Genomic DNA, 21,051 nt, shown 5'->3' with positions numbered 1-21,051 from the left:
CCTCTGTAGATAAATCACTGAGGGAATGACCTAAATTTGCAAGCAAGTGGGGTTTACCTTGGCAGCAAAATATGGTAAGAGTGTTTAGGTTTAAAAAAAAAAAAAAAAGCAAAATGGATAATGGATGAATTCCCAGAGATAAATGTCCTGCAGCAGATTCATATAACAGCAGTCGTCTGCCATCATCTTTGTTTGACGCAGACTGCCTGGAAACAATCCTGAATTAAATGAAGCCGAACGAAAAGAAAAGAAAAAAAAAAAAAATGAAGCCGGACTGGAGGTCCCTCTCAATACAAACCGTATTGGAGGAGCGCCGCGTCCACCACGGCACTACAGCTCCCAGCAGCCCGCGCGCGGGCCGCCCGTCGGGAGGCGGCGCTCGCGGGGATCCCGGGAGCGCCGGGCCTCGGGGCGGGGCCGCGCGGGCGGGGGGCGGTGGCCCCGCCTCCCGCCGCTCCCCGCCGCCTCCCTCCCCCAGGGTTGTGGCCACGCGCGGCGGCGGCGGTTGTTCCGCTTCCCCTCGGCCCGGGCCGTCGCCATTGCCGAAGGCTCCTCGCCCTCCCCTCCCTGGCGCCCGCTGGGCTGGGGCTGCCGCTGGGCCTAGCGGTCGCGGCGGCTGCGCTCTTGCGCGGTTCCCTTTCCCGTCCTGCTTGCCCATCCCTCCCCTCCCTTCTCGGCGCCGCGCGTTGGCCTGGGCGGCTCCGGAGACCGCTGGGAGCTCGGACCGAGGCGCCTGGCTGGGGCGGGACCTTTCCTCGCCTGCGGTAAGTGTGGGGACGGGCCGGCCTGCCCGCCGGGCGCAGGCAGTCGCTCTCCTTCCGCCTTTCCTCCTCCGCGGCCTGGCGAGCGGGAGCGGTCCCGGCGCAGCCGACCTGCCCGCTCCGAGCCGGGAAGCTGCCACCTGCGTGCCTGCAGCCGCGGACTCTGGGGCGGTGGCTCATTGTCTGCTCCCTAGGGCTGTTTCTTCTTTGGCTTTAGCCCGAAATGGGAAGCTTGCTGAATTGGTAAACTCTGCTCTTCCTGGACCCAGCCCTGCCCTGAAGGGGTATCGCGCCGCCGTCTCTGCCCGCTCTCGAGCTTCCCTTCTCACGAAGCAACCTCTTCCTTTTCTCCGTTTACTTTACCACTAGACCAAAGGTCTCGATTTTTATTCTCAATTTCCTCTCACTGATCCTTATCCTCTCTTTGCTGTCTCTCAGCCCACCCCAGTTTCATTGCTCCAGGAGTATTGAGTCCCTTACTCTCTTAACTCCAGTCTGTAATCTCTTTTTCATATTCAATATTAGTAGAAACGTATAGTTTTCTGAATTTTTAAGGGCCTCCGCTTAAGAACAGAACTCTTGATCCTCTCATGATTCTTATTTGATCTTCAGCCAGGAGGTGACTATTTGCTTTTTAAGGTAACTTCAGTTAAGTTAGAGTAACTTGACTTTCACCATGTTTGGCTTTCTTTAAAAAAACACATAACGTAACCACAAATCCCCAGGTGGACTCAATGTTTTGATTACTTCTTTAAAGATATAGCCGTCCAAGGACTGATGTATGCAAAATAATTGAGGTTGTGCCTATCCTTGTATCTTTATTTTAATGGGAACACTCTCTGGGCACTGTGAACGTGCTTTATTTCTACTTAATGAATAATGCCAGCTCCTAGTGATAGCACATCAGTTTTGTACCTGTTATATATAGTTTTTTTTTGTTTTCTCTTTTAACCTCTGCAAAAAGACAACATGGCTAGGCCTAAAATTAGACTACGACGAAGTTATGTTTTGGATCAAGGTTGTGCACGTCACGTTTTTTCCCCTGCTCTGTTTGACTCTTCCGCTCTTTTAAGTAGGCAGGATATTGAAATATACAAGGATTTGCTATGGGGGTTGTCCAAAAGAATAACATTAAATAAAGTTAGGTTGGGATGAACACTGTGCATGGTAATTTTTAAAGCAGGTAAGAACTTGTCAGCCTTGCCAGAAGCTCTGTGGCATTTGTAAAGCACATACACAGTGATTTTTATTTGTATATATATGCACATACACATATATACCTATTTAAAACTATAAATAGTGGGTATGTATATGTGTGCATATATGTGTGTGTGTGTGTGTATGTATAATTGAAAAACCTTGCTCCTTTTCTTCTGTAACAGTATTGATTTAAGGTAACTTTTTAACGCTTGGCTTTTAAATCTTTCTAGCTATTAATTAGCCAGGAACACTGATTTACATTTACATCTCAAAACCGAACCTCAAAATGTTTTGACCTGTAATGTATGTAGCTCTTAAACCCACGTTTAGATTTTGGGGAAAGGGGTTGCCGTGGAATTCAGTGTATTTTATGTTTTTACTTGAGTCCATTATTAGCAGGGCCTGAAAAAATTTGGTTGGGAGGAAGCATCAATACTCTCATTCTTTGGGAGTATCAGTCCTTCTTAACGTTCTTAACTTAATAGAAGACCTTGTTGGTCTAAGGTGTTAGGGTGTAGAAATGTTAGTGTCAGTTATTCTGCCACTGGATCTTCTGCCATCCATAAGGCCATGATTCTTGGATTCTTGGTCATTCAGAGAGTTCTGGATTCGGTGATGTTTCATATTAATCTTGTACACCCCCAAATCCATAAAGTGACAGTAAAGTCTGTAGTTGGGGCATGTCTAATGAAAGAATGAATAGTGTTTCCAATGGTTCTGTGATCTTTGTGATAGGCAAGTTTCCAAGTAGGTGTGATTAACTGGTTTGTATTTCTTTTCAATTATATTTTTTAAAAGAAAGCTTGTTCAAGTAGTTAAGGATAAAATTTCAATTAAGCGTTTTTAAAAGGAGAGAACTTACTCAAGTAGGTAAGGATAAAATAATTGGGTATTGTTTGTTAAACTGTTATATCTTTCCTATCTTAAATCTGTCAATATAGATTATACTAATATTCTCAGGTTAAAATATATTGTTTCTAATGGCTTTCTAAAATTTCTATTTTAGATTAAACTTTAAACTGCTGTGTTTAGGGTTTTAAGGTTTCAGGGTTCAATCAGTTTGTTCTCAGAAGCTCTTTCAGATAGTTAGAGGGCTAACTAATTCCCTTTTGTACTTCGGCAGAAACAGAAAGGGAAGGAAAAAAATAATCCCCCTTGCCTCATGAAAGAGCAATTGATCAGAATTGAGTTTCAGTACTTCTTGAGGATCCCTAACCTGGGTAAAGCAGTCAGTCTGAACATTCATTCAGAATTTCCAGCTTATTATCTCTGAGGTACTTTAGTGCTTATTACATACATGTAGCCCAAATACAGCATAGTGATTAGAAGCTGGAGACCTGGGTTTGAATCCTGGCTCCTGTACTTGATTCTAGGCAAGATAAACATTTAAGACCTGTTTGTTTATGTGTGTTTTTTGTTTTTGTTTTTATGTAAAGTGGGGATATTAACAACATAGGGTTAACTAGATTGATGTATATAAAGCACCTAGAAGTAGAGTGCTTTAATACTTAATAAATACTAGTTAATATTCTTTTCTAAAGTAGGTTTATGCTTGTTTCTCAAGCAACAGTTAAACTTTCAAACTTAAATGTAAAACTGCTTTCTGAAAGAGATTTGAGTCAAGAACCAAGTTTGAGAGCATACTGTTAAAATTTAATTTTTTTTAAAAAAAGATGTTTCCTGGATTTGAAAGGTATGCATATATCTTTTAGAAAAATTGAAAACAGCAGTGCAGAAAACACCCTACTATCAACTCTTAGAGGTTACCATCATAACAAATTAGAATTGTTTTTTTTTTCCTTAATTTTTCATATATAGTTGTACCTCATCTGTAGGTATTCCGTTTTATGGTTGTGCTTTAACTATTCATGGTCATTTATAGTTCTAATTTTGAGCAATTAACATTGGAGCCTTAATTAATTTTCTTACATGTATATTTTTGTGCACATGCGTATATATACCAGTATTTCCATAAAGTATGTTCTTAAGCCTTCGTTTTAAAATTTTGATAAATGGCATATTGCCATCCTCAAAGACCAAACCAATCTGTACTCCAATCTCCAGTAATGAAAGTACCTGTTTCCATAGCCTCAGCAGTAGTGAGAGGCTGTATCTTTATTGAATTGTTGAAGCTCTGTCTTTTCTTAGAGATTTTCTTATTGTGGTGATTTCCTTTTGTAGCCTTTTTTTTTTTAAGATTTATTTTTTATTTATTTCCCTCCCCTCCCCCCTCACTTGTCTGTTCTCTGTGTCCATTCACTGTATGTCCATTCACTGTATGTCTGCTTGTATTCTTGTCAGCGGCAGTGGAAAACTCTTTTTTGTTGCGTTGTCTTTCTGCGTCAGCTCTCCGTGTGTGCGGTGCCACTCCTGGGCAGGCTGCATTTTTTTCCCACGGGGCAGCTCTTCTTATGGGGTGCACTCCTTGCACGTGGGGCTCCCCTACGTGGGGGATACCCCTGCATGGCATGTGTAGCCATTTTTAAGTGAATAGTTCAGTGGCATTACTTTTACAATGTTGTACTACCATCACCACATTACATTTCTAAAATTTTCTCATCACTCACGCAGAAACTATACCCATTAAGAAATAACTCCCGATTCTTCCTCCTCCGAAACCTCTGATCTACTTTCTGTCTCTATGAATTTGCTTGTTCTGATTATTTCATATAAGTGAAATCATACAGTATGTATCCTTTTGTGCCTGACTTACTGCACTTAGCATGTTTTCAAGATTCATCAACATTGTAGCATTTATCAGAACTTCATTTCTTCTTATGGCTGAATGACATTCTGTTATATGGATATACCACATTTTGTTTGTCCATTCTTCTGTTAATGATCATTTACATTGTATCCAGCTTTTGGCTATTGTGAATAATACTGCCCTAAACCTTGGAGTACAAGTATATTTTCAGTTCTTTGGTGTATGATACCCAGGAGTGGAATTACAGAGACGTATAGTAATTCTGTGTTTAAAATTTTTTTTTTAAGATTTATTTATTTATTTCCCCTGCCCCTGCCCCGCCCCAGTTGTCTGCTCTCTGTGTCTTTTTGCTGTGTTGTCTTTGTCTGCTTCTGTTGTTGTCAGCGGCACGGGAATCTGTGTTTCTTTTTTGTTGTTGTTGCGTCCTCTTGTTGTGTCAGCTCTCCAGGTGTGCTGCACCATTCCTGGGAGGCTGCACTTTCTTTCGTGCTGGGTCGCTCTCCTTACAGGGAGCACTCCTTGCGCGTGGGACTCCGCTACGCAGGGGACACCCCTGCATGGCAGGGCACTCTTTGCGCGCATCAACACTGCGCATGGGCCAGCTCCACACGGGTCAAGGAGGCCCGGGGTTTAAACCACGGACCTCCCATGTGGCTGACGGACGCCCTAACCAGTGGGCCAAGTCCGCCGCCTGTAATTTTTTGAGGAACTGTCAGACTGTTTCATAATGGCTTATGATATTGAGCATCTTTTCATGAATTGTAGAGGTTCTACACATAATAAGTATTAATCCTTCATCTTCTATTTAGGAAGATCTTCCTTAGTCAACCTTAACAAAAACATTCTTACATATTTTCTTCTGGTACTTTTAATAATTGTTGTACAACATTTTAATCTTAATTCTTCTGGAATTTTTTTTGTACATGGTGAAGGTAAAAGAGTGTAACAAATATATAAAGTAGTTTTGCTACTGAAATAAAATACAGGTATAAAAATTGTTTTAGGGGCTTGTGGATGGCATGAAAATTAGTGGCAATAATAGTGGTTGGGAGAGGAAATATTGTAATGGTTTTATTGGAAGCATCAAATCTGAAAAAAAAAAAAAAAAAGCACCTCTTTGACCCCTACCTCTTGTCATTACCTAATTTACCTTCCTCCTCAAAAACTCAATTTTTGAGTGTAGCATTCTTTGAGAATCTTTCCTGACCTCCACTGTGATTTACGTACTCTACTATATTTTCTTAACAAATTGATCCATACTCTTTATTTACAGTGTACTAAAAAAATGAATTATTCATCTGGGAATGATAATTATCAATTTTCGTCAGTTGAAACTAACCAAAGAGGTTGGTGTAAGGAAGAACTCAGTATTGGTTAAAAGTGACACACATGTATACATGTACTTTCACCACACTATCCTGAGTTCATCTTTGGATCAAGCTGTTCTATATTGCCAAATATTTTTTTCATGTAAATGCTTAATGGTTTCTCAAAAGATGAAAGGTTTTATTTCAGTTTTGCCTTTATTAAGAAAAAAATTTAAGGTATAATCTCAGCTTTTTAAAATTAAATTTCTGTTCTTTTTAATTTTTAGATAGTATTTCATAGGCTTATGAATAAGGCAAAATTGTTATACAGTAAACACACAAAAGCGGTAAGACAGATGGGGTTAAAGCATTTAGACCAAATTTGAGGTGCTCTAAAGAACAAATCATACAAGAATTTGAAGTTACATTGGCAGATATAATAGTGAAAGTATTTGCAGATGTTTGGTAAAGTGTCTGTTGTAAATTCTTCCCAAATTTTTCCACTCTTCTGTGTAAATATTTGAAAAGAATAAAGTTTTTAAAAAAATATCTCTTATCCTATTACCCATTGAGAACTAGTATTGATATTTTGGTATGTCTTCTAACAGTACGTTTTCTCCTTTACATATATTTGTGTTCATAGTTTACTTTTTTTTTTTTAAGAGTAGACAAGGGAGTAAAGAGTTTATTAAAAAATGAGAGAAGAGATAAGTACATACCCAAGGCTTGGGTGCACAATGTGCTACAGTGTGAGATGTGCACGCAGGGCTCCAGGTTAGGCCTTTTTAAGACCTTTCCTTCTCCTATTTCCTAATGTTGGGAGGGCCCCCAGCTGTTTGCTGTCTGATTGGTTGCCCCACCTCTTAGCTTTCAGGGGACCAGTAATGAGGCCTTTTGTTTGGAGTTATCTGGGACCAGTGGGGAGGCCTGTTTGGCCCCTTGACCCTGGAAAGACTTTCAAGTGGGACCTTGTGGCCAGGGTCTTGGTGGAGTCTTTCTAGGTTTGTTCTTAGTAGCACCCCTCCCTCAAGGAGGTTCTGGGCGGGGTCTCATGGCCATGTTCTCTGTCAGATCTCAGCTGTCTTCCCTCTCTCCCCATACTAACCTGTGTCAACCTTCCCTCAGAGACTTTATACCCTTATTCTTAAGGGGAAGCTGGCTGTAGCTGCTTGCTGCTGGTTAGGGGCAGTAGTTCCTGCCTGACAGGGTGTGAAACTCGCTGGTTATTCTGTTGAGCTTGAGGGAAGATGGGTCTGGCATCATGGTTGGAACTGGATGAAATTCCCGTCTTGTTCTGGAAGGCATTGATTCAGTCTTCCTCGCGTGTCTGGGAGCATTACTTAACTTTTTGTCACCTGGCGTGGCTTGCCAAATATGTTAGTGGAAAACTCTGGGTTCAAAGGTATCCAGGTTCTTGGCTTAGTGGCAGAAAGGAATTTGAGGACATACCATAGGGTAGGCAAGGGAGTAAAGAGTTTATTAAGAGGGAAACGGACTTGGCCCAGTGGTTAGGGCGTTCGTCTACCACGTGGAAGGTCCGCGGTTCAAACCTGGGGACTCCTTGACCCCTGTGGAGCTGGCCCATGCGCAGTGCTGATGCGCGCAAGGAGTGCCCTGCCATGCAGGGGTGACCCCGCGTAGGGGAGCCCCACACGCAAGGAGTGCGCCCCGTAAGGAGAGCCGCCCAGCGCGAAATAAAGTGCAGCCTGCCCAGGAATGGCGCCGCCCACACTTCCCGTGCTGCTGACGACAACAGAAGCGGACAAAGAAACAAGACGCAGCGAATAGACACAGAGAACAGACAACCAGGGGAAGGGGGGGGATTAAATAAATAAATAAATCTTTTTTTTTTTTTTAAAGAGTTTATTAAGAAATGAGAAAAGAGATAAGTACACACCTAAGGCATGAGTGCAGGCCATGCTACAGGGTAAGATATGCCCATAGTTTACTCTTTTTTTTTTTTTTAAAGATATTGGGGATTGAACCCAGGACCATGTACATTGGAAGCAGGAACTCTTCTACTGAGCTACACCTACTCCCCACCCATGGTTTACTTTTAAAATTTGAATCATATTCTGTATGATATACTATCTTTTTTTTACTTCACATTAAATCTTGAAAGTTTCTCTCCGTTTTCCTTAAATTCTCTTAAATGATTTTTAATGATTGCCTAACATTCCATTATAGGGTTGTGCCTAAGTTTAACTATTTTCCTGTTGCTGTGTGTGTAAATTATTTCCAATTTTTTAATGAAAATAATGCTGTAGTGAATATCTTCCTGCATGACTATATTTAATCTTGATTATTATTTTAGAATAGATTCCTAGAAGTGGAATTATTGAATCAAAGTATAAGCATTTAAAAGTTGCTTCCCAGAAAAGTTTGATACATATATTGCTAGCCATGTGAATTCAATTTTATTCCTATCCTTGTTGAAACAGCCATCATTCTTAATGAAATACAGTTGCATTAAGCAGTACAGAAAACAGTTTGCTTATTTGCTGGTCAAATAAGAGATACTATTTAATTTGCATTTCTTATTTGAGTTATAACTGAATTATTTTCACTTTGTGATTTTGATTTATTTCCATTATTTCTAATAGAAAAACAGAAGTAACAGATTTTTGTGTTCACTATTCTTTTTATTCTCTTATCTTCCTAGACTTGAATAAAATTTTATTTACTTTTTTCTATTTTCATTGTCTTATCTTTATCAGATGCTTTTGTAACCTTTATTTAGGTGATAGTATGGTTTTTCTTCTTTTAACTGTTCATAAGAGTATATACTGGTACATTTGTAATAAAAGGTCTCCTAAGGCATATGAGGAACCTAAACACCATTCATATTAGTCAGGTATATAGCTATTACTGAAAGGACAGAAGAGAATCTCATAGAAATTTAGTTTAATAAGAGTAGACACAGGCGGTCACTCCCTCCCCTCCCCCAGCCAAGCACACCTTCCCAGGCCAGGCCCCCAGATGGCCATCCTGTGGTAGAGCCACCCTCTACAGCCAGGCTGGCCCAGACAGGATCCCAGGCCCCCCACAAGGACAGGACAGCCTGGGGGGCTCCTGGTCCTGGGGAGCCCCCACCAAGCCTGGGCCTGAGAGGCATGTCCTGGACCTGCGCCTTGTCTCGTCAGACAGTGTGGCGGCTACCCAGGAGGGACTGAGGAGGTGGTGGGGTGTCCCCCACCACCCTGTGCCCCCACACAGCCTCCCCATCACCCTGGCAGCGAGGGCAAGGACTTTCTAGGGGAGCCAGAGCCCAAGTATCTCCCTGCCCAGCCGGGCCCCAGGGGCCCTGGATTCTGTCGCAGGCTTTTCCACCTCCTACCTAGAAGCTTCTGACGACCTGAACATGCTCCAAACCAGGTGCTCCTGGCATGCTCACAAGCGGGGGAGGCTGGTGTGAGTGGGGCGCCCCTGGAGGCTCCTCCTGGCTTGGAAGCTACTGCTGCTCAGAAAGGCAGGGCCCACCCGAGAGGCCCCCCACCCTTCAGAGGATGTGGATCCCACCACACCCTCCCAGCACTGTCAGCCCCAGACCTCTGCCAAGGTGCATGTCCCCAGGACTCGCCCCTTCCCCAAACTCTGAAGGAATAAGATGAACATTCTGTTTTCTTAATTTAAAGGCAATCCTTCCACCACCCCCCCCAAGAAAAGAGTAGACAGGCAGTATAGTAACTTCTGTAGTTTTTAATTTATTCAGGCATTCTTATTTATTCATGAGTCAGTTTTAGTAATTTATATTTTCCTGGATCATATTTAATTTTCTAGGTTTTCAAATTTAACTTAATGTAACTCTTCTTTTTTTCTTCTTAATTTGTCTTTTAGTACAGTTTTGATTTCACTCTGTAACTTACAGGAGTGATGGTCTCATATTCATTACTTTCCAAATAGTTGGTAGTTCTAGTTTTGATTTCCTCTTTGACTCAAGAGTTATTTAGGAAAATTATATTCACTCCTCTGTTTTCTTGCATTGTTGTCAGAGACTATGGTCTTTTAAAAATTCTTTTAATTTATTGACATTTTCTTTGTGACTTAAAGCATAATCCATCTTGGTAAATGCTCTGTGAAAACTTGAACAGAACATTTTCTGTTTGCAGGGTACAGTGTTTATATAGACCTGGTCATTTTAAACTTTATTCAAATTATCATTCCTCATTATTTTTTAAATCTTCTTAATCTGTCAAAGACAAAGAGGTATGGGGAGCAGGGGTAGCTCTAGTTGAGCACCTGCTTCCCATGTATGAGGTCCTGGGTTCATTCTCTGGTACCTCCTAAAATGAAATAAAATTTAACAACAACGAAAACAAGACTAAGAAGTATTATGCTTCTGAGAAGTTTGTTCTTGTATCAAGACCTTTATATTTTTGTTTCCTCTGCCTAAATACTATCTTTCCTTCATGCCACTGTCTTTCCCTGATCACCTATCTAAAATAGCTTCCCCCTCCCCCTGCCACTGTCTAACTTCTTGCCCTTCTGTGTGTTTCTTTATAGTACTTCTATCTGAAATTATGTATTTGTTCATTTACTTGTTTTCTTTATTTCTTTGTTATTGCTTTATTCCACAGAGATTAGAACAAGTAGGTCTGCAGTATGTGCTGGTTGAATGAATGAATAAATGTTAGTTTTTTTCTTTTAATTTCTAATGATTTTATCACGTGCGATGCAATATTACTGAATAGTTCTTTACTGCTTAAGATCTTCATTATGGTTTATATTTCATAAACAGATTTGGTAGTGCTATCTAATATTTTTAAATCTTTTATTTGTCTTAAATTGTTACTCTTGCTCCTGCTTTTTTTCTTTGTTCAGTAAATCATGAACTTTTAGTTTTTCTGTGCCAATGTTAGTTGTGTCTCTTAAATAGCCTGCAGTTTATTTTGTTTTAGTCCAAAATGAATGCTTAAAACATTTACACTTACTGTCATAATGAATACTTTTGAGGGTTTCTGTCATTTTATTTAATGCTTTCTGTTTTTCAGTGAATCATTGCTGCTGCTTTTGTTTTCTCTTTTTGCTTTATACATTTCATGTTTCTGACTTTACATCTTTTCGTACTTTTATTTTGATAAATACCTTCAGTGTTAACACATTATTTAAACTTTATTTATTTAGATGGAGGTAAGTACTTATTGCCACTTTTCCCAGTCTTGCATTTTAAATTGATTCATCTTTATTAACTGGTATACATTTTCAGCTAACTTTTAGTAGGAGTACCTAGAAGGCATATTTTTTTGAGCCCTTAAATATGAGGCTTTCTATTAATTATCGTCATGTAGGAACAACACCTTGGCTAGTTTTAAATACAAAATTATTACTGGATCACTAGTATCCTCAGAATTTCTGTAGGTATTGTTCTGTGTCATCTTGTCTAATCATTTTGTTTCAGTCCTTCCTCCCACTTTGTTTTCCCTGTGCCTAGATACTGGTAGGAATTTTCCTTTTTTTTTTTCATTCACATATTTTGACAGATCATGTTTTCTTGTATATGTTCGCTAATGTTGCCTGAAACATAAGCTCCTTATAATCTGCATACTTGGTTCATTTTCATTTCCAGAAATCTCTTTGGCTATTATTTTTATTACAGTTTATCTCAATTTTTCCAACATAGGCCTGCTGATGTAAAGTACCAGAAATGAGTTGGCTTTTAAAATGGGGATTTTATTTAGGGTAAAAGTTTACAGTTCCAAGAGTGAAATGTCCTAATCAACACACCATCAGAGATGCTCTCATCAAAGTTAGCTACTGATGATCCTGATGTCCTGCCACGTGCTGATGGCAATCAGGCAAGGCATTGGGCCTGCAGGTCTCCCTCTACTTTCTCCTTTAACTCAACTGTGGCCGATCAGTCATCTCTCCCTAGGCCTCAGTTCCTTGAACCTCTCTGGGCTTCTTACCTTGAGTTCAACAGTGGATGAACCTGGAGTCCTTTCTCACATGGTCAGATCAAATATGGCAGCTTCCTTTCTCTCAGTATATGTATCTCTCTGTTTTTGTCTATGTCAGACCCAGCAAGAGGACAGAGACTCAACTGGAGTCTTGGCCTGACTGATTTAGTCCAATCAAAAGGGTGTCACAGCCACAGGATTAGATTAGTTTGAAAACCTAATATTTTTCTTCCGGGGATTCACCAGATTCAAACTATCATACAGTTCTGTTTTTCCCTTGAAAATACTTTTAATTCTTAAGTTGGCTTGCTGTTTCTGTCCTTTTTTTTTTTTTTTTTCCTGTTTCTTTTTTTGTTGTTGTGCCATCTTGTTGTGTCAGCTCTCCATGTGTCCAGCGCCATTCTAGGGCAGGCTGAGCTTTCTTTCACGCTGGGCAGCTTTCCTTACGGGGCGCACTCCTTGCGCATAGGGCTCCCCTAATGGGGGACACTCCAGCGTGTCAGGGCACTCTCCAGTGTGTCAGGGCACTCTGCGCACTTCAGCACTGTGCGTGGGCCAGCTCCATACGGGTCAAGGAGGCCCAGAGTTTGAACCGGGGCCCTCCCATGTGGTAGACAGATGCCCTAACCACTGGGCCAGGTCCGCTTCCCTGTTTCTGTCCTTATATGAGCATCTCAAATCTTTGTCCCTCTAATAGTTTCAATTTTCCTTTATTACTTCCATTGTTGTCTTTATTTCTTCTTTTGCAATTTTAGTTTCTTTACATTCTTATACAATTTTAGGCTTCCTTTTCTACTTAATTTCTGCTCAGTTCATCCTGTTTTTTTTCTGTTTTTATACACCTGTTTCATAGAGTTTGCTAAACAGTATTTGGAATTTAATTCTGCATCTTGAAGTAATTCACTTTCTCAGTCAGGCTCTGCTTCTGTGTGCAGGGTAATCTTCCCTTTTCCTTGTGCTGCACATGCTAGAAACTAGAGATGTTACATATATGTCAGTTAGGACAGTCATATAGACAGAAACAAAGTAGGATAAGATTCTACCATCCTAGTTCAGAGCTATCATATTAAATGAGCGTCTGTTAATTAGTGGAACTCAGGCTTGGTGCTATGTGTTTATTCTCTGCAATACACCTGAGAAGAGGTTTCAGCCAGAACCCCAGTCAAGTGCAAAGGCAAGGATAATCCACAAACATTTCTGACAAATGACCATCAGATAATATATAAATATGTAAAATATATAATAATATAAAATATATACAAAGTTATTATTCAAGAATGAATAAGCAGAAAAAAATCCAACACAAGTCCCAACAAAAATTATTAACTACATCCCCTAGGAAGCCATGTGTCAATCTAGGTTTTTCTGCTCTTTAACAGTTCTTCCTGAACCTTATGTATACACAAGCACATAGTAAACTTTTTTTTTTTTTTTTTTTTTTGCTTGTTTTCTGCAACTGTATAGGGAAAGATGAAAGGAGAAGATGAAGAACTCTGGGTGCTACAAAAACTGCCTCAGCATAGCAAGGAATCGGGTAGCAAGTGATGACTGACAGTTTATTTCTTTGATTTAGATGCTTGGATTCTTTAAATAAGGGGAAGGATAGTGAAGAGGGACAAGGTATCTTCATTTTTTCTTTTAGGCAGAGAGTTGAACTTCGTTTTGTGAAGCTTATCATGGGTAGGTAGGTGTCATGAGCTTTTTCTCAGGTAAGATTGAGTGACCTTACAGCTAGTGGATATCTTCAGAGAGCTGATATAAATTGTCTTCATGGGAATTTGGGACCTACTACAGGTGACTTATGATTTTATGCCATTTTTCTTTACTTGAATCAGCCAGTTTAAATTTTTTTTTTAACACATGGGTTATCAGATAATCTGCTGTTGACCTTGATCATTCAGTAAAAGATTTTGATGTCTTGTTCCAATTTGCATTTCTTTAATGGTGAAGTTGAACACTTTTCACATATTTATTACCCCTGCCTTTATTTTTTCTCATTTTGAATTGCAAACTTAGGGAATTCATCCTACTTAACTCGTTTCTCATGTTCTTACTACGTTGTGTTTTTTTTTAAACATTCCTATTTAAGGTCTTCTAGTTTTTGATAAGAGACATGTTTCCTGCATGGTTTGTCTCCTCAGTTACTGTCCATAGGAAGCTGAAGGAATATGCAGGTGCAGGCTCGAAACCCAGCTTCATCTCTAACATCATAGGGAGGAACTGTACATCACAGGGCTTCTTAACTTTTTTTTAAACAATCTTTTTGTTCTTTTTCCTTGCCTGTTCTCTCCCCACTCCCTATCTTCCAGATGGATTAGAAACATTTTTAAAGTCTCATCCCTTTACTTCCTCATGCTTGGTCACTGTTTTACTTTTTTTTTAGTATGTGATTGGGTGGAGGCCAAGGGAAGAAGAAAAAGAAAGATCACATTTGGATTATAAAGCAAATGGTAGTTTCTTTTCATACACTGTGTCTTCTATATGGAAAGACCTTCCTCTCTTACCTTCCCTGGCCAATTTCAGCCTTCAGGAGGCTACCTTCGGGAAGCAGATTTGGCTCAGCTGATAGAGGGTCCAGCTACCACATGGGACGTCCAGGTTTCAAACCCAAGGCCTACTGACTGTGGTGAGCTGGCCCATGCGAAGGGCTGATGTGCGCAAGGAGTGCCCTGCCACTCGGGTGTCCCCCGCATAGGGGAGCCCCATGCATAGGGAGTACACCCCATAAGGAAAGCTGCCCCACGCAAAAGAAGCACAGTCTGCCTAGGCGTGGCGCCACACGCACAGAGAGCTGACACAGCAAGATGACGCAGTAAAAAGAGACACAGATTCCTGGTCCCACTGACAAGAATGCAGTTGGACACAGAAGAACACACACAGTGAATGGACACAGAGAACAGACAGTGGTGGGGAGGGGGGGAAGGGGAGAGAGATAAATAAAAAATCTTTAAAAAAAAAAAAAGGCTGTGTTCGTGCTCTCCCATGAAAATAGGAGGTTTGGGTCTTCTTTTTCCGCAGCATTCCATTTAACCCTATTGATCTCATTGCAGAGTATTCACCTGTTTCTATTTTTCCTATTGACTCTGAGCTCAAAACTGAGATCAAATCTTAGTTATCTTTGATCTGTAGCATCTAACATATTTTAGGCACTAAATTAGAATTTGAGTAATGAATTAATTAGGAAAGACTTATTAACATAAGGTTTTTACAACCATGTCATTTCCTTGCTTAGTGACTTGTAGTGTGAAAAATATCAAAACTGGTTCTCTCTGGGAGGTGGAATTATGGGTATTCTTTTTTATTTGGTCTTTATTTTTTTAATATTACATTTAAAAAAATGTGAGGTCCCCATATGCCCCCCACCCACCTCACCGCACTCCTCCCCCCATAACAACAATCTCCTCCATCATCATGAGACATTCATTGCATTTGGTGAATACATCTCAGAGCACTGCTGCACCTCATGGTCAATGGTCCAAATCATTTTGGGTATTCTTAATTTTTTTTTCTTGAGTTTATTCTGGTTTGAGTTTTCGTAATGATCATGTACTACTTATTACAGAGTAAAAAACACTAATGAAAACCAAACCCCCTAGTACTCTCAGGTACTCCCTGAGATATTCCCTATTGACCAATGCCTGCAACTTCCTGGCCTCACTCAACTTATTCAAACTTATTTCCACTATTTAGTACCATTTGCCCACTAGTCTTACTGTCTCATGAGCTAACTCATACTTAACCCATATTGTTCCTGTTGGCTAGAATCCCATTTTCTGATAAGGAATAGGACCTATTGTAAATTGAGGGATACTTATATAAGGATGAAGTAGTGAGAATTTAGTGTATTTAGTTTTCCGATTTCATCCTGAATATATGGTGATTAAGTTGTGTGATTCCTGGATCCGTTGTGAGGATCAAGATAAATGGAGCATTTACTTGTCTTAGTTTTCTCCAATGTATTTTCAGACTTTCCTGGGGCTCCCCTAACTTACAAAAGGGAAAACCTTGACTCTGATGTCATCACATATAAAATCCTTTCATTCATTGATTTATTCATTCACCAAATAACTACTCTTCACCTTTTATGGACTAGACACAATTCTAGGTGTTAGTAGTTTAGTAACCAACAACTACCCACTGGACCCATGCTTTTGGAATTGATGTTATGGTTAGGGAATACAGGTATTATTAAAGTAAATCTAGCATAATGAATATTAAGACAGAAAGAATTGCAAGGGGTAGAGGTGGGAGAGTGCCAGAAAGTTTGCTGAGAAAGTGGGACATTTATTTGAAGTAGGTGTTTGCCAGGTGGAGGTAGTGGACAGAAAGCAGGGTGAACAACTTGTTCTGAAAGCCCTGGGTCCCAGGAACTCCTTTTGTCCTGGAAAAGCTACATGTTTGGTCACCTTAGAGAGAGCCTTACACTATTGACTCTTAGGAAACTGAAAAAGAATGTTAGAACTTAAAGTGTGTAGAGGGTAAGAATGAAAAGCAGTTTGTCTGGAAAGTTAGGCAGGGGCATGATCATACATATATTGGGCTTTACCTTAAGAATGTTGAAAGGTTTTAAATGGCAGAATGAAGTGAGAAAGTTTATATTATTAAAGGTTGCTCCTACAGTATCAAAGATAGACTGGGAGGAACAAAAGTAGATGTGAGAATATGTAACAGTGATTGATTTGTAGTCTGGGTTACTTAGAAGGTTAAAGAAGCTGTTTTTGTTCTTTGTTGTTGTTTTGTTTTGTTTTGAGGTACCAGAAATTGATCCCAGGACCTCATCAATGCAAAGCAGGTGCTCAACCACTGAGCTACATCTGCTCCACTAAGGAAGCTGTTTTGAGAGGTGTATTAGTTAGCCAAAGGGGTGCTGATGCAAAATACCAGAAATTGGTTGGTTTTTATAAAGGGTATTTATTTGGGGTAGGAGATTACAAATACCAGGCCATAAAGCTTTAAGTTACTTCCCTTGCCAAAATCTGTTTTCACGTGTTAGAGCAAGATGGCTGCTGATGTTTGCTAGGGTTCAGGCTCCTAGGTTCCTCCCTTCCTGGGACTTGCTTCTCTTTCTTCTGTGTTCTTACTTCCTGGGGCTCTAGTTTAAGGCTAAAACTTCAAACTCCAACATCAAAACCCCGGCACCAAAAACCCCCTGCCTTTTATCTGTGAGTACCCACCCACCAAGGGGTGGGGACTCAACGCCCTAATGATGGGGCCCAATCAAAGCCCTAATCATAACTCAATCACGCCCAGGTATAGACCAGATTACAAACATAATCCAGTATCTATTTTTGGAATTCATAACCGTATCAAACTGTTAAAAGAGACATTGATAGTTTTGGAAATTAGGGTATCATGATAGAGGTGTGACATCATTAAACATCTTTTTTTTTTTAAGATTTATTATTTATTTCTCCCCCCTTCCCCAGTTGTCTGTTCTCTGTGTCCATTTCCTGCGTGTTCTTTCCGCTTCTGTTGTTGTCAGTGGCACGGGAATCTGTGTTTCTTTTTGTTGCGTCATCTTGTGTCAGTTCTCTGTGTGTGCGGTGCCATTCCTGGGCAGGCTGAACTTTGTTTTGCACTGGGTGGCTCTCCTTATGGGGCCGCACTCCTTGCGCGTGGGACTCCCCTACATGGGGACACCCCTGTGTGGCACTGCACTCCTTGCACGCATCAACACTGCGCTTGGGCCCACTCCACACGGGTCGAGGAGGCCCGGAGTTTGAACTGTGGACCTCCCATGTGGTAGACGGATGCCCTAACCACTGGGCCAAGTCCACTTCCCTAAACTTCATTTTTAAAAGTTTTTCTCTAAGAACTTTTATTTCTTAAAAATGGAAAAACCAAACCTTTTACCCCCATATTTTTCTGTTACTGGGTAGAAGTTGTATCAACAGAATAAATAATATAGCATATTTTTAAAAGGATGACTATCAGCCTTTATTTCAGATACGAAGAACAGCAGCACAGAATGTAAGAGACATGACTGAAGCCATGAATTGAGTCTTTTCCTAAACACAGCAAAAATTATAACTTTAAGTGGCTTTGCCACCTTTAGAGTAGTCCATTTGTAAGGCTTTGTGATTATTCCAGTGATGCTTTCATTCTTCAAATTATTTTTAGAACTCTTCTCTTTGAATTACTCTAGCAGCCTGCATCATGTTCTTTACATTATCTTCTTCGTCAGAGGAAAACCTCCTCCCTTGCCTCTTTTTTTCAGCCAGTCCTTCCTCTTACCAGCATCTGTATCTGTTCCACCTTGGTTTCTTTTCTCTAAAAAATTCCTTTACATTTTTTTAACTGACATATAAATTCACACATGGTAAAATTTACCCCATTAAAGTGTACAGTGTTTTTTAAATATATTTACAAGGTAGTGCAACTTATCACCACTAATTCCATAACTTCGGTATCACTCCCGAAAGAAATCCTATACCCAATATCAGTCACTCCCTATTTCCCCTGAACTGCCCCCTCTAGCCCTAGGCAACCACTAATCTATTTTCTGTTACTATAAATTTTCTTATTTCAGGCATTTCATATAAATGAAATCATATAATATGTTAGTTTTTCATGACTGGCTTCTTTCACTTAGCATGTTCTCAAAGTTCATCCATATATGGATGTAGCATATTTCAATATACCATATTTTATTTATTCATTAGTTGATGGAATTTAAGTTTTACTTTTTTTCAAATTTATTTTTTTTCCATTTTTGTATCTTTTTTTTAAGGTACATAGATCACACAAAATATTACATTGAAAAATATAGGAGAGAACCAGCAAGATGGTGGCAGAGTAAGGAACTCCTAGAGGCAGCTCCTGCTGCAGGGCAGTTAGCAAACACCCAGAGCTATCTGGAGCAGCTGAAGCACCTGTTTGGGGCCTCCAGGAAACCAGAAGAGCATCCTGCAACATCATTGAAGGAGTGGGAGGAGGAAACTGCTCATTTGTAGAGAAGACTCGTAAGTAGAGGCTCCATGCGCCGGAGGCCAGTGCCCATCCTCCACAAGAGGCATAGGCCACCTCAGGAGCTGTTCCACGGCTGGAATTGATAGCTCCACTTCCCCAAAACAGGGAGGAAGAGATGATTGGGCACCAATTTCAGCTATTGATGAGTAAATTCAGCAGGCTACAGTATAATCCTGAGAACAGCTAAAGTTTGAGCCTGTCCAAGTCAGAAAGAGGCTGGGAGCCACCAGGTCTAGCCTAGGCCCCGGTGCCACCTCCAGCAGGGAGGAAGCTGAGGGGACCTGCGCCAGCCTCTCAGGGAAATTATCGGCCAAACCACAGAGGCTGGTGATTGTCCTACTCTGGCGGCACAAGCCGCCCCAGGAGCTATTCTGTGACTGGAATTGGAAGCTCCGTTTCCCAGAAACAGGAGAAGGAGACAGTTGGCGGCTGATTTCAGCTACTGATTGGTAGGCTTACCTCACAAAGATATAACCCTGGGAACAGCTAAGGTGTGAACCAGCCCAAGTCAGAAAGAGGCCAGTAGCTGCCTTTCTGACTCCGCCCCAGCCTGAGGGGAAGCAGGGCTGACTGAAACTCTCAGTGTCAGCAGGAACCACTTTCTTTCATGCAGATCAGCCTGCAGCCCTAGCCTAGGTTTCAGTCCCACCTCTGGCACAGAGGAGGCTGAGGAGCCCTGCACCAGCCTATACAGGTAACTGCAGGTAGCTTTGGCTGGCATAGACTAAAAATCAGGAGTCTTCCAGAGCAACTGCAGTCATCTTGGACCCCACACTGCATAGATTGCTGCCCACACCTCCAGCTCCATCCCCACCCCAGACAGGGGAGAAAGGGATGTGAAGTTTTGTCAGTCTCTCTGGGCAACTACAGTCTAGGCCTGCACTTGGATTATTGCACATAGCTGTGACTCTGTCCCTACCCCTGGCAAAGGAGAAAGTTGGAAGAAGCTTCATTGGTCCCTGGTGCAATGAGGGCAGCTTGAGCCTCCACAACTTACAGCACCAACTACATGCTTGGCTCCTGCTGCACAACCAAGGGAGAAAGGATAGGAAGCCCTAACTAAAGAGAAAAACTGCACCCAGAAAAAATAGTAAGCCAGATGCGAAGACACCAACAAAAGATTACAATCCCCACCAAGAAACAGGAAGCTATGGCCCAGTTGAAGGAACAAGATAAGCTTCCAGATGACATAAAGGAGTTGAGACAACTAATCATAGATGTCCAACAACTCCTTAATAAATTCAATGAGATGGCTAAAGAGATTAAGGATATTAAGACATTGGATGAGCACAAAGAAAATTTTGAAAGCATACATAGAAAAATAGGAGGGTGCAGGTGGCACGATGGGCTGCAGGACAGGCTGGTTGCCCTGGGGAGGCCGCGTCGGTACCTCCGGGCTGGGCCTTGCGGGACCTTCTGCAGCCTGTGTTCCAGGGTGGAGGTGGCAGACCAGCGGGTAACGCCGCCCTGCCTTGCCCAACCACGCCTCAGGATGCGCTACATGGCCTCCTACCTACTGGCCGCCGTCAGGGGCAATACTTCCCCCAGTGCCAAGGACATCAAGAAGATCCTAGACAGTGTGGGCATCGAGGCGGATGACAACCGGCTCAACAGCGTCATCAGTGAGCTAAATGGAAAAAACATTGAAGATGGAATTGCCAAGGGCATTCGCAAGCTGGCCAGCATGCCTGCTGGTGGGCCTGTGGCGGTGGCCCCACGCTGGGCTCTGCCGCTCCTGCTGCCAGCTCGGCCCCAGCTGCAGCAGAAGAGAAGGAGGAGGAATCTGAAGAGTTGGATAACAATATGGGATTTGGCTTGTTCGATTAAATTTCTACTTCCTTGCAAATAAAACCTTTTTATGTACCTTTAAAAAAAAAATAGATCTTATGGGAATGAAAGGTGCAATAGATGAAATTTAAAAAACATTGGAATCATAATAGCAGATTTGAGGAGGCAGAAGGAAGGATTGGTGAGCTTGAAGAAATGGCCTCTGAAAGTGAACATACAAAAGAAGAGATAAAGAAAAAATATAAGATGTTCCCATATACCCCACTCCCCACATCCCCCACTCCTTCCACATTGACGGTTTCTTTCGTTAGTGTGGAACATTCGTTGTATTTGATGAGTACATTTTGAAGCATTGCTACACAGCGTGGTTTATGGTTTATGTTGTGTTTACACACTCTTCCAGTCCATTCAGTGGGTTATGG

General features: G+C 41.3%; 2 protein-coding genes and 1 pseudogene across 3 annotated transcripts in view; all 3 read left to right on the top strand.

Moving 5' to 3' along the window:
- Positions 1-263: 263 nt before the first annotated feature.
- LOC139438839 (cuticle collagen 39-like) lies at positions 264-5,777 on the top strand. The gene is made up of 2 exons (XM_071214477.1): positions 264-4,267; positions 5,053-5,777. Exon 1 carries the CDS (start codon positions 264-266, stop codon positions 1,128-1,130), a length of 867 nt encoding a protein of 288 aa, XP_071070578.1. The 3' UTR covers positions 1,131-4,267; positions 5,053-5,777.
- Positions 414-21,051, top strand: part of PAK2 (p21 (RAC1) activated kinase 2) — a 94,950-nt gene continuing 74,312 nt past the window's right edge. The window contains exon 1 of one of the 2 annotated variants that reach the window (XM_004465881.5): positions 414-764. The gene's annotated coding sequence lies outside the window, so the exon portion shown is untranslated. Of the gene's footprint in view, positions 765-848; positions 1,005-21,051 lie in introns of those variants that run through there. The other variant, XM_071214709.1, reaches the window with a different exon arrangement.
- LOC101441062 (uncharacterized) lies at positions 19,529-20,719 on the top strand (annotated as a pseudogene).

The sequence above is a fragment of the Dasypus novemcinctus genome, chromosome 4, assembly GCF_030445035.2.
Source record: "Dasypus novemcinctus isolate mDasNov1 chromosome 4, mDasNov1.1.hap2, whole genome shotgun sequence".
Lineage (NCBI taxonomy): Eukaryota > Metazoa > Chordata > Mammalia > Cingulata > Dasypodidae > Dasypus > Dasypus novemcinctus.
Note: the sequence above shows the minus strand (reverse complement) of the source record. Positions and strands in the feature narration are given on the sequence as shown.

Excerpts from the sequence above, each read along its gene's own strand:
- LOC139438839 (XM_071214477.1), top strand. The coding sequence starts at position 264 with ATGAAGCCGGACTGGAGGTCCCTCTCAATACAAACCGTATTGGAGGAG.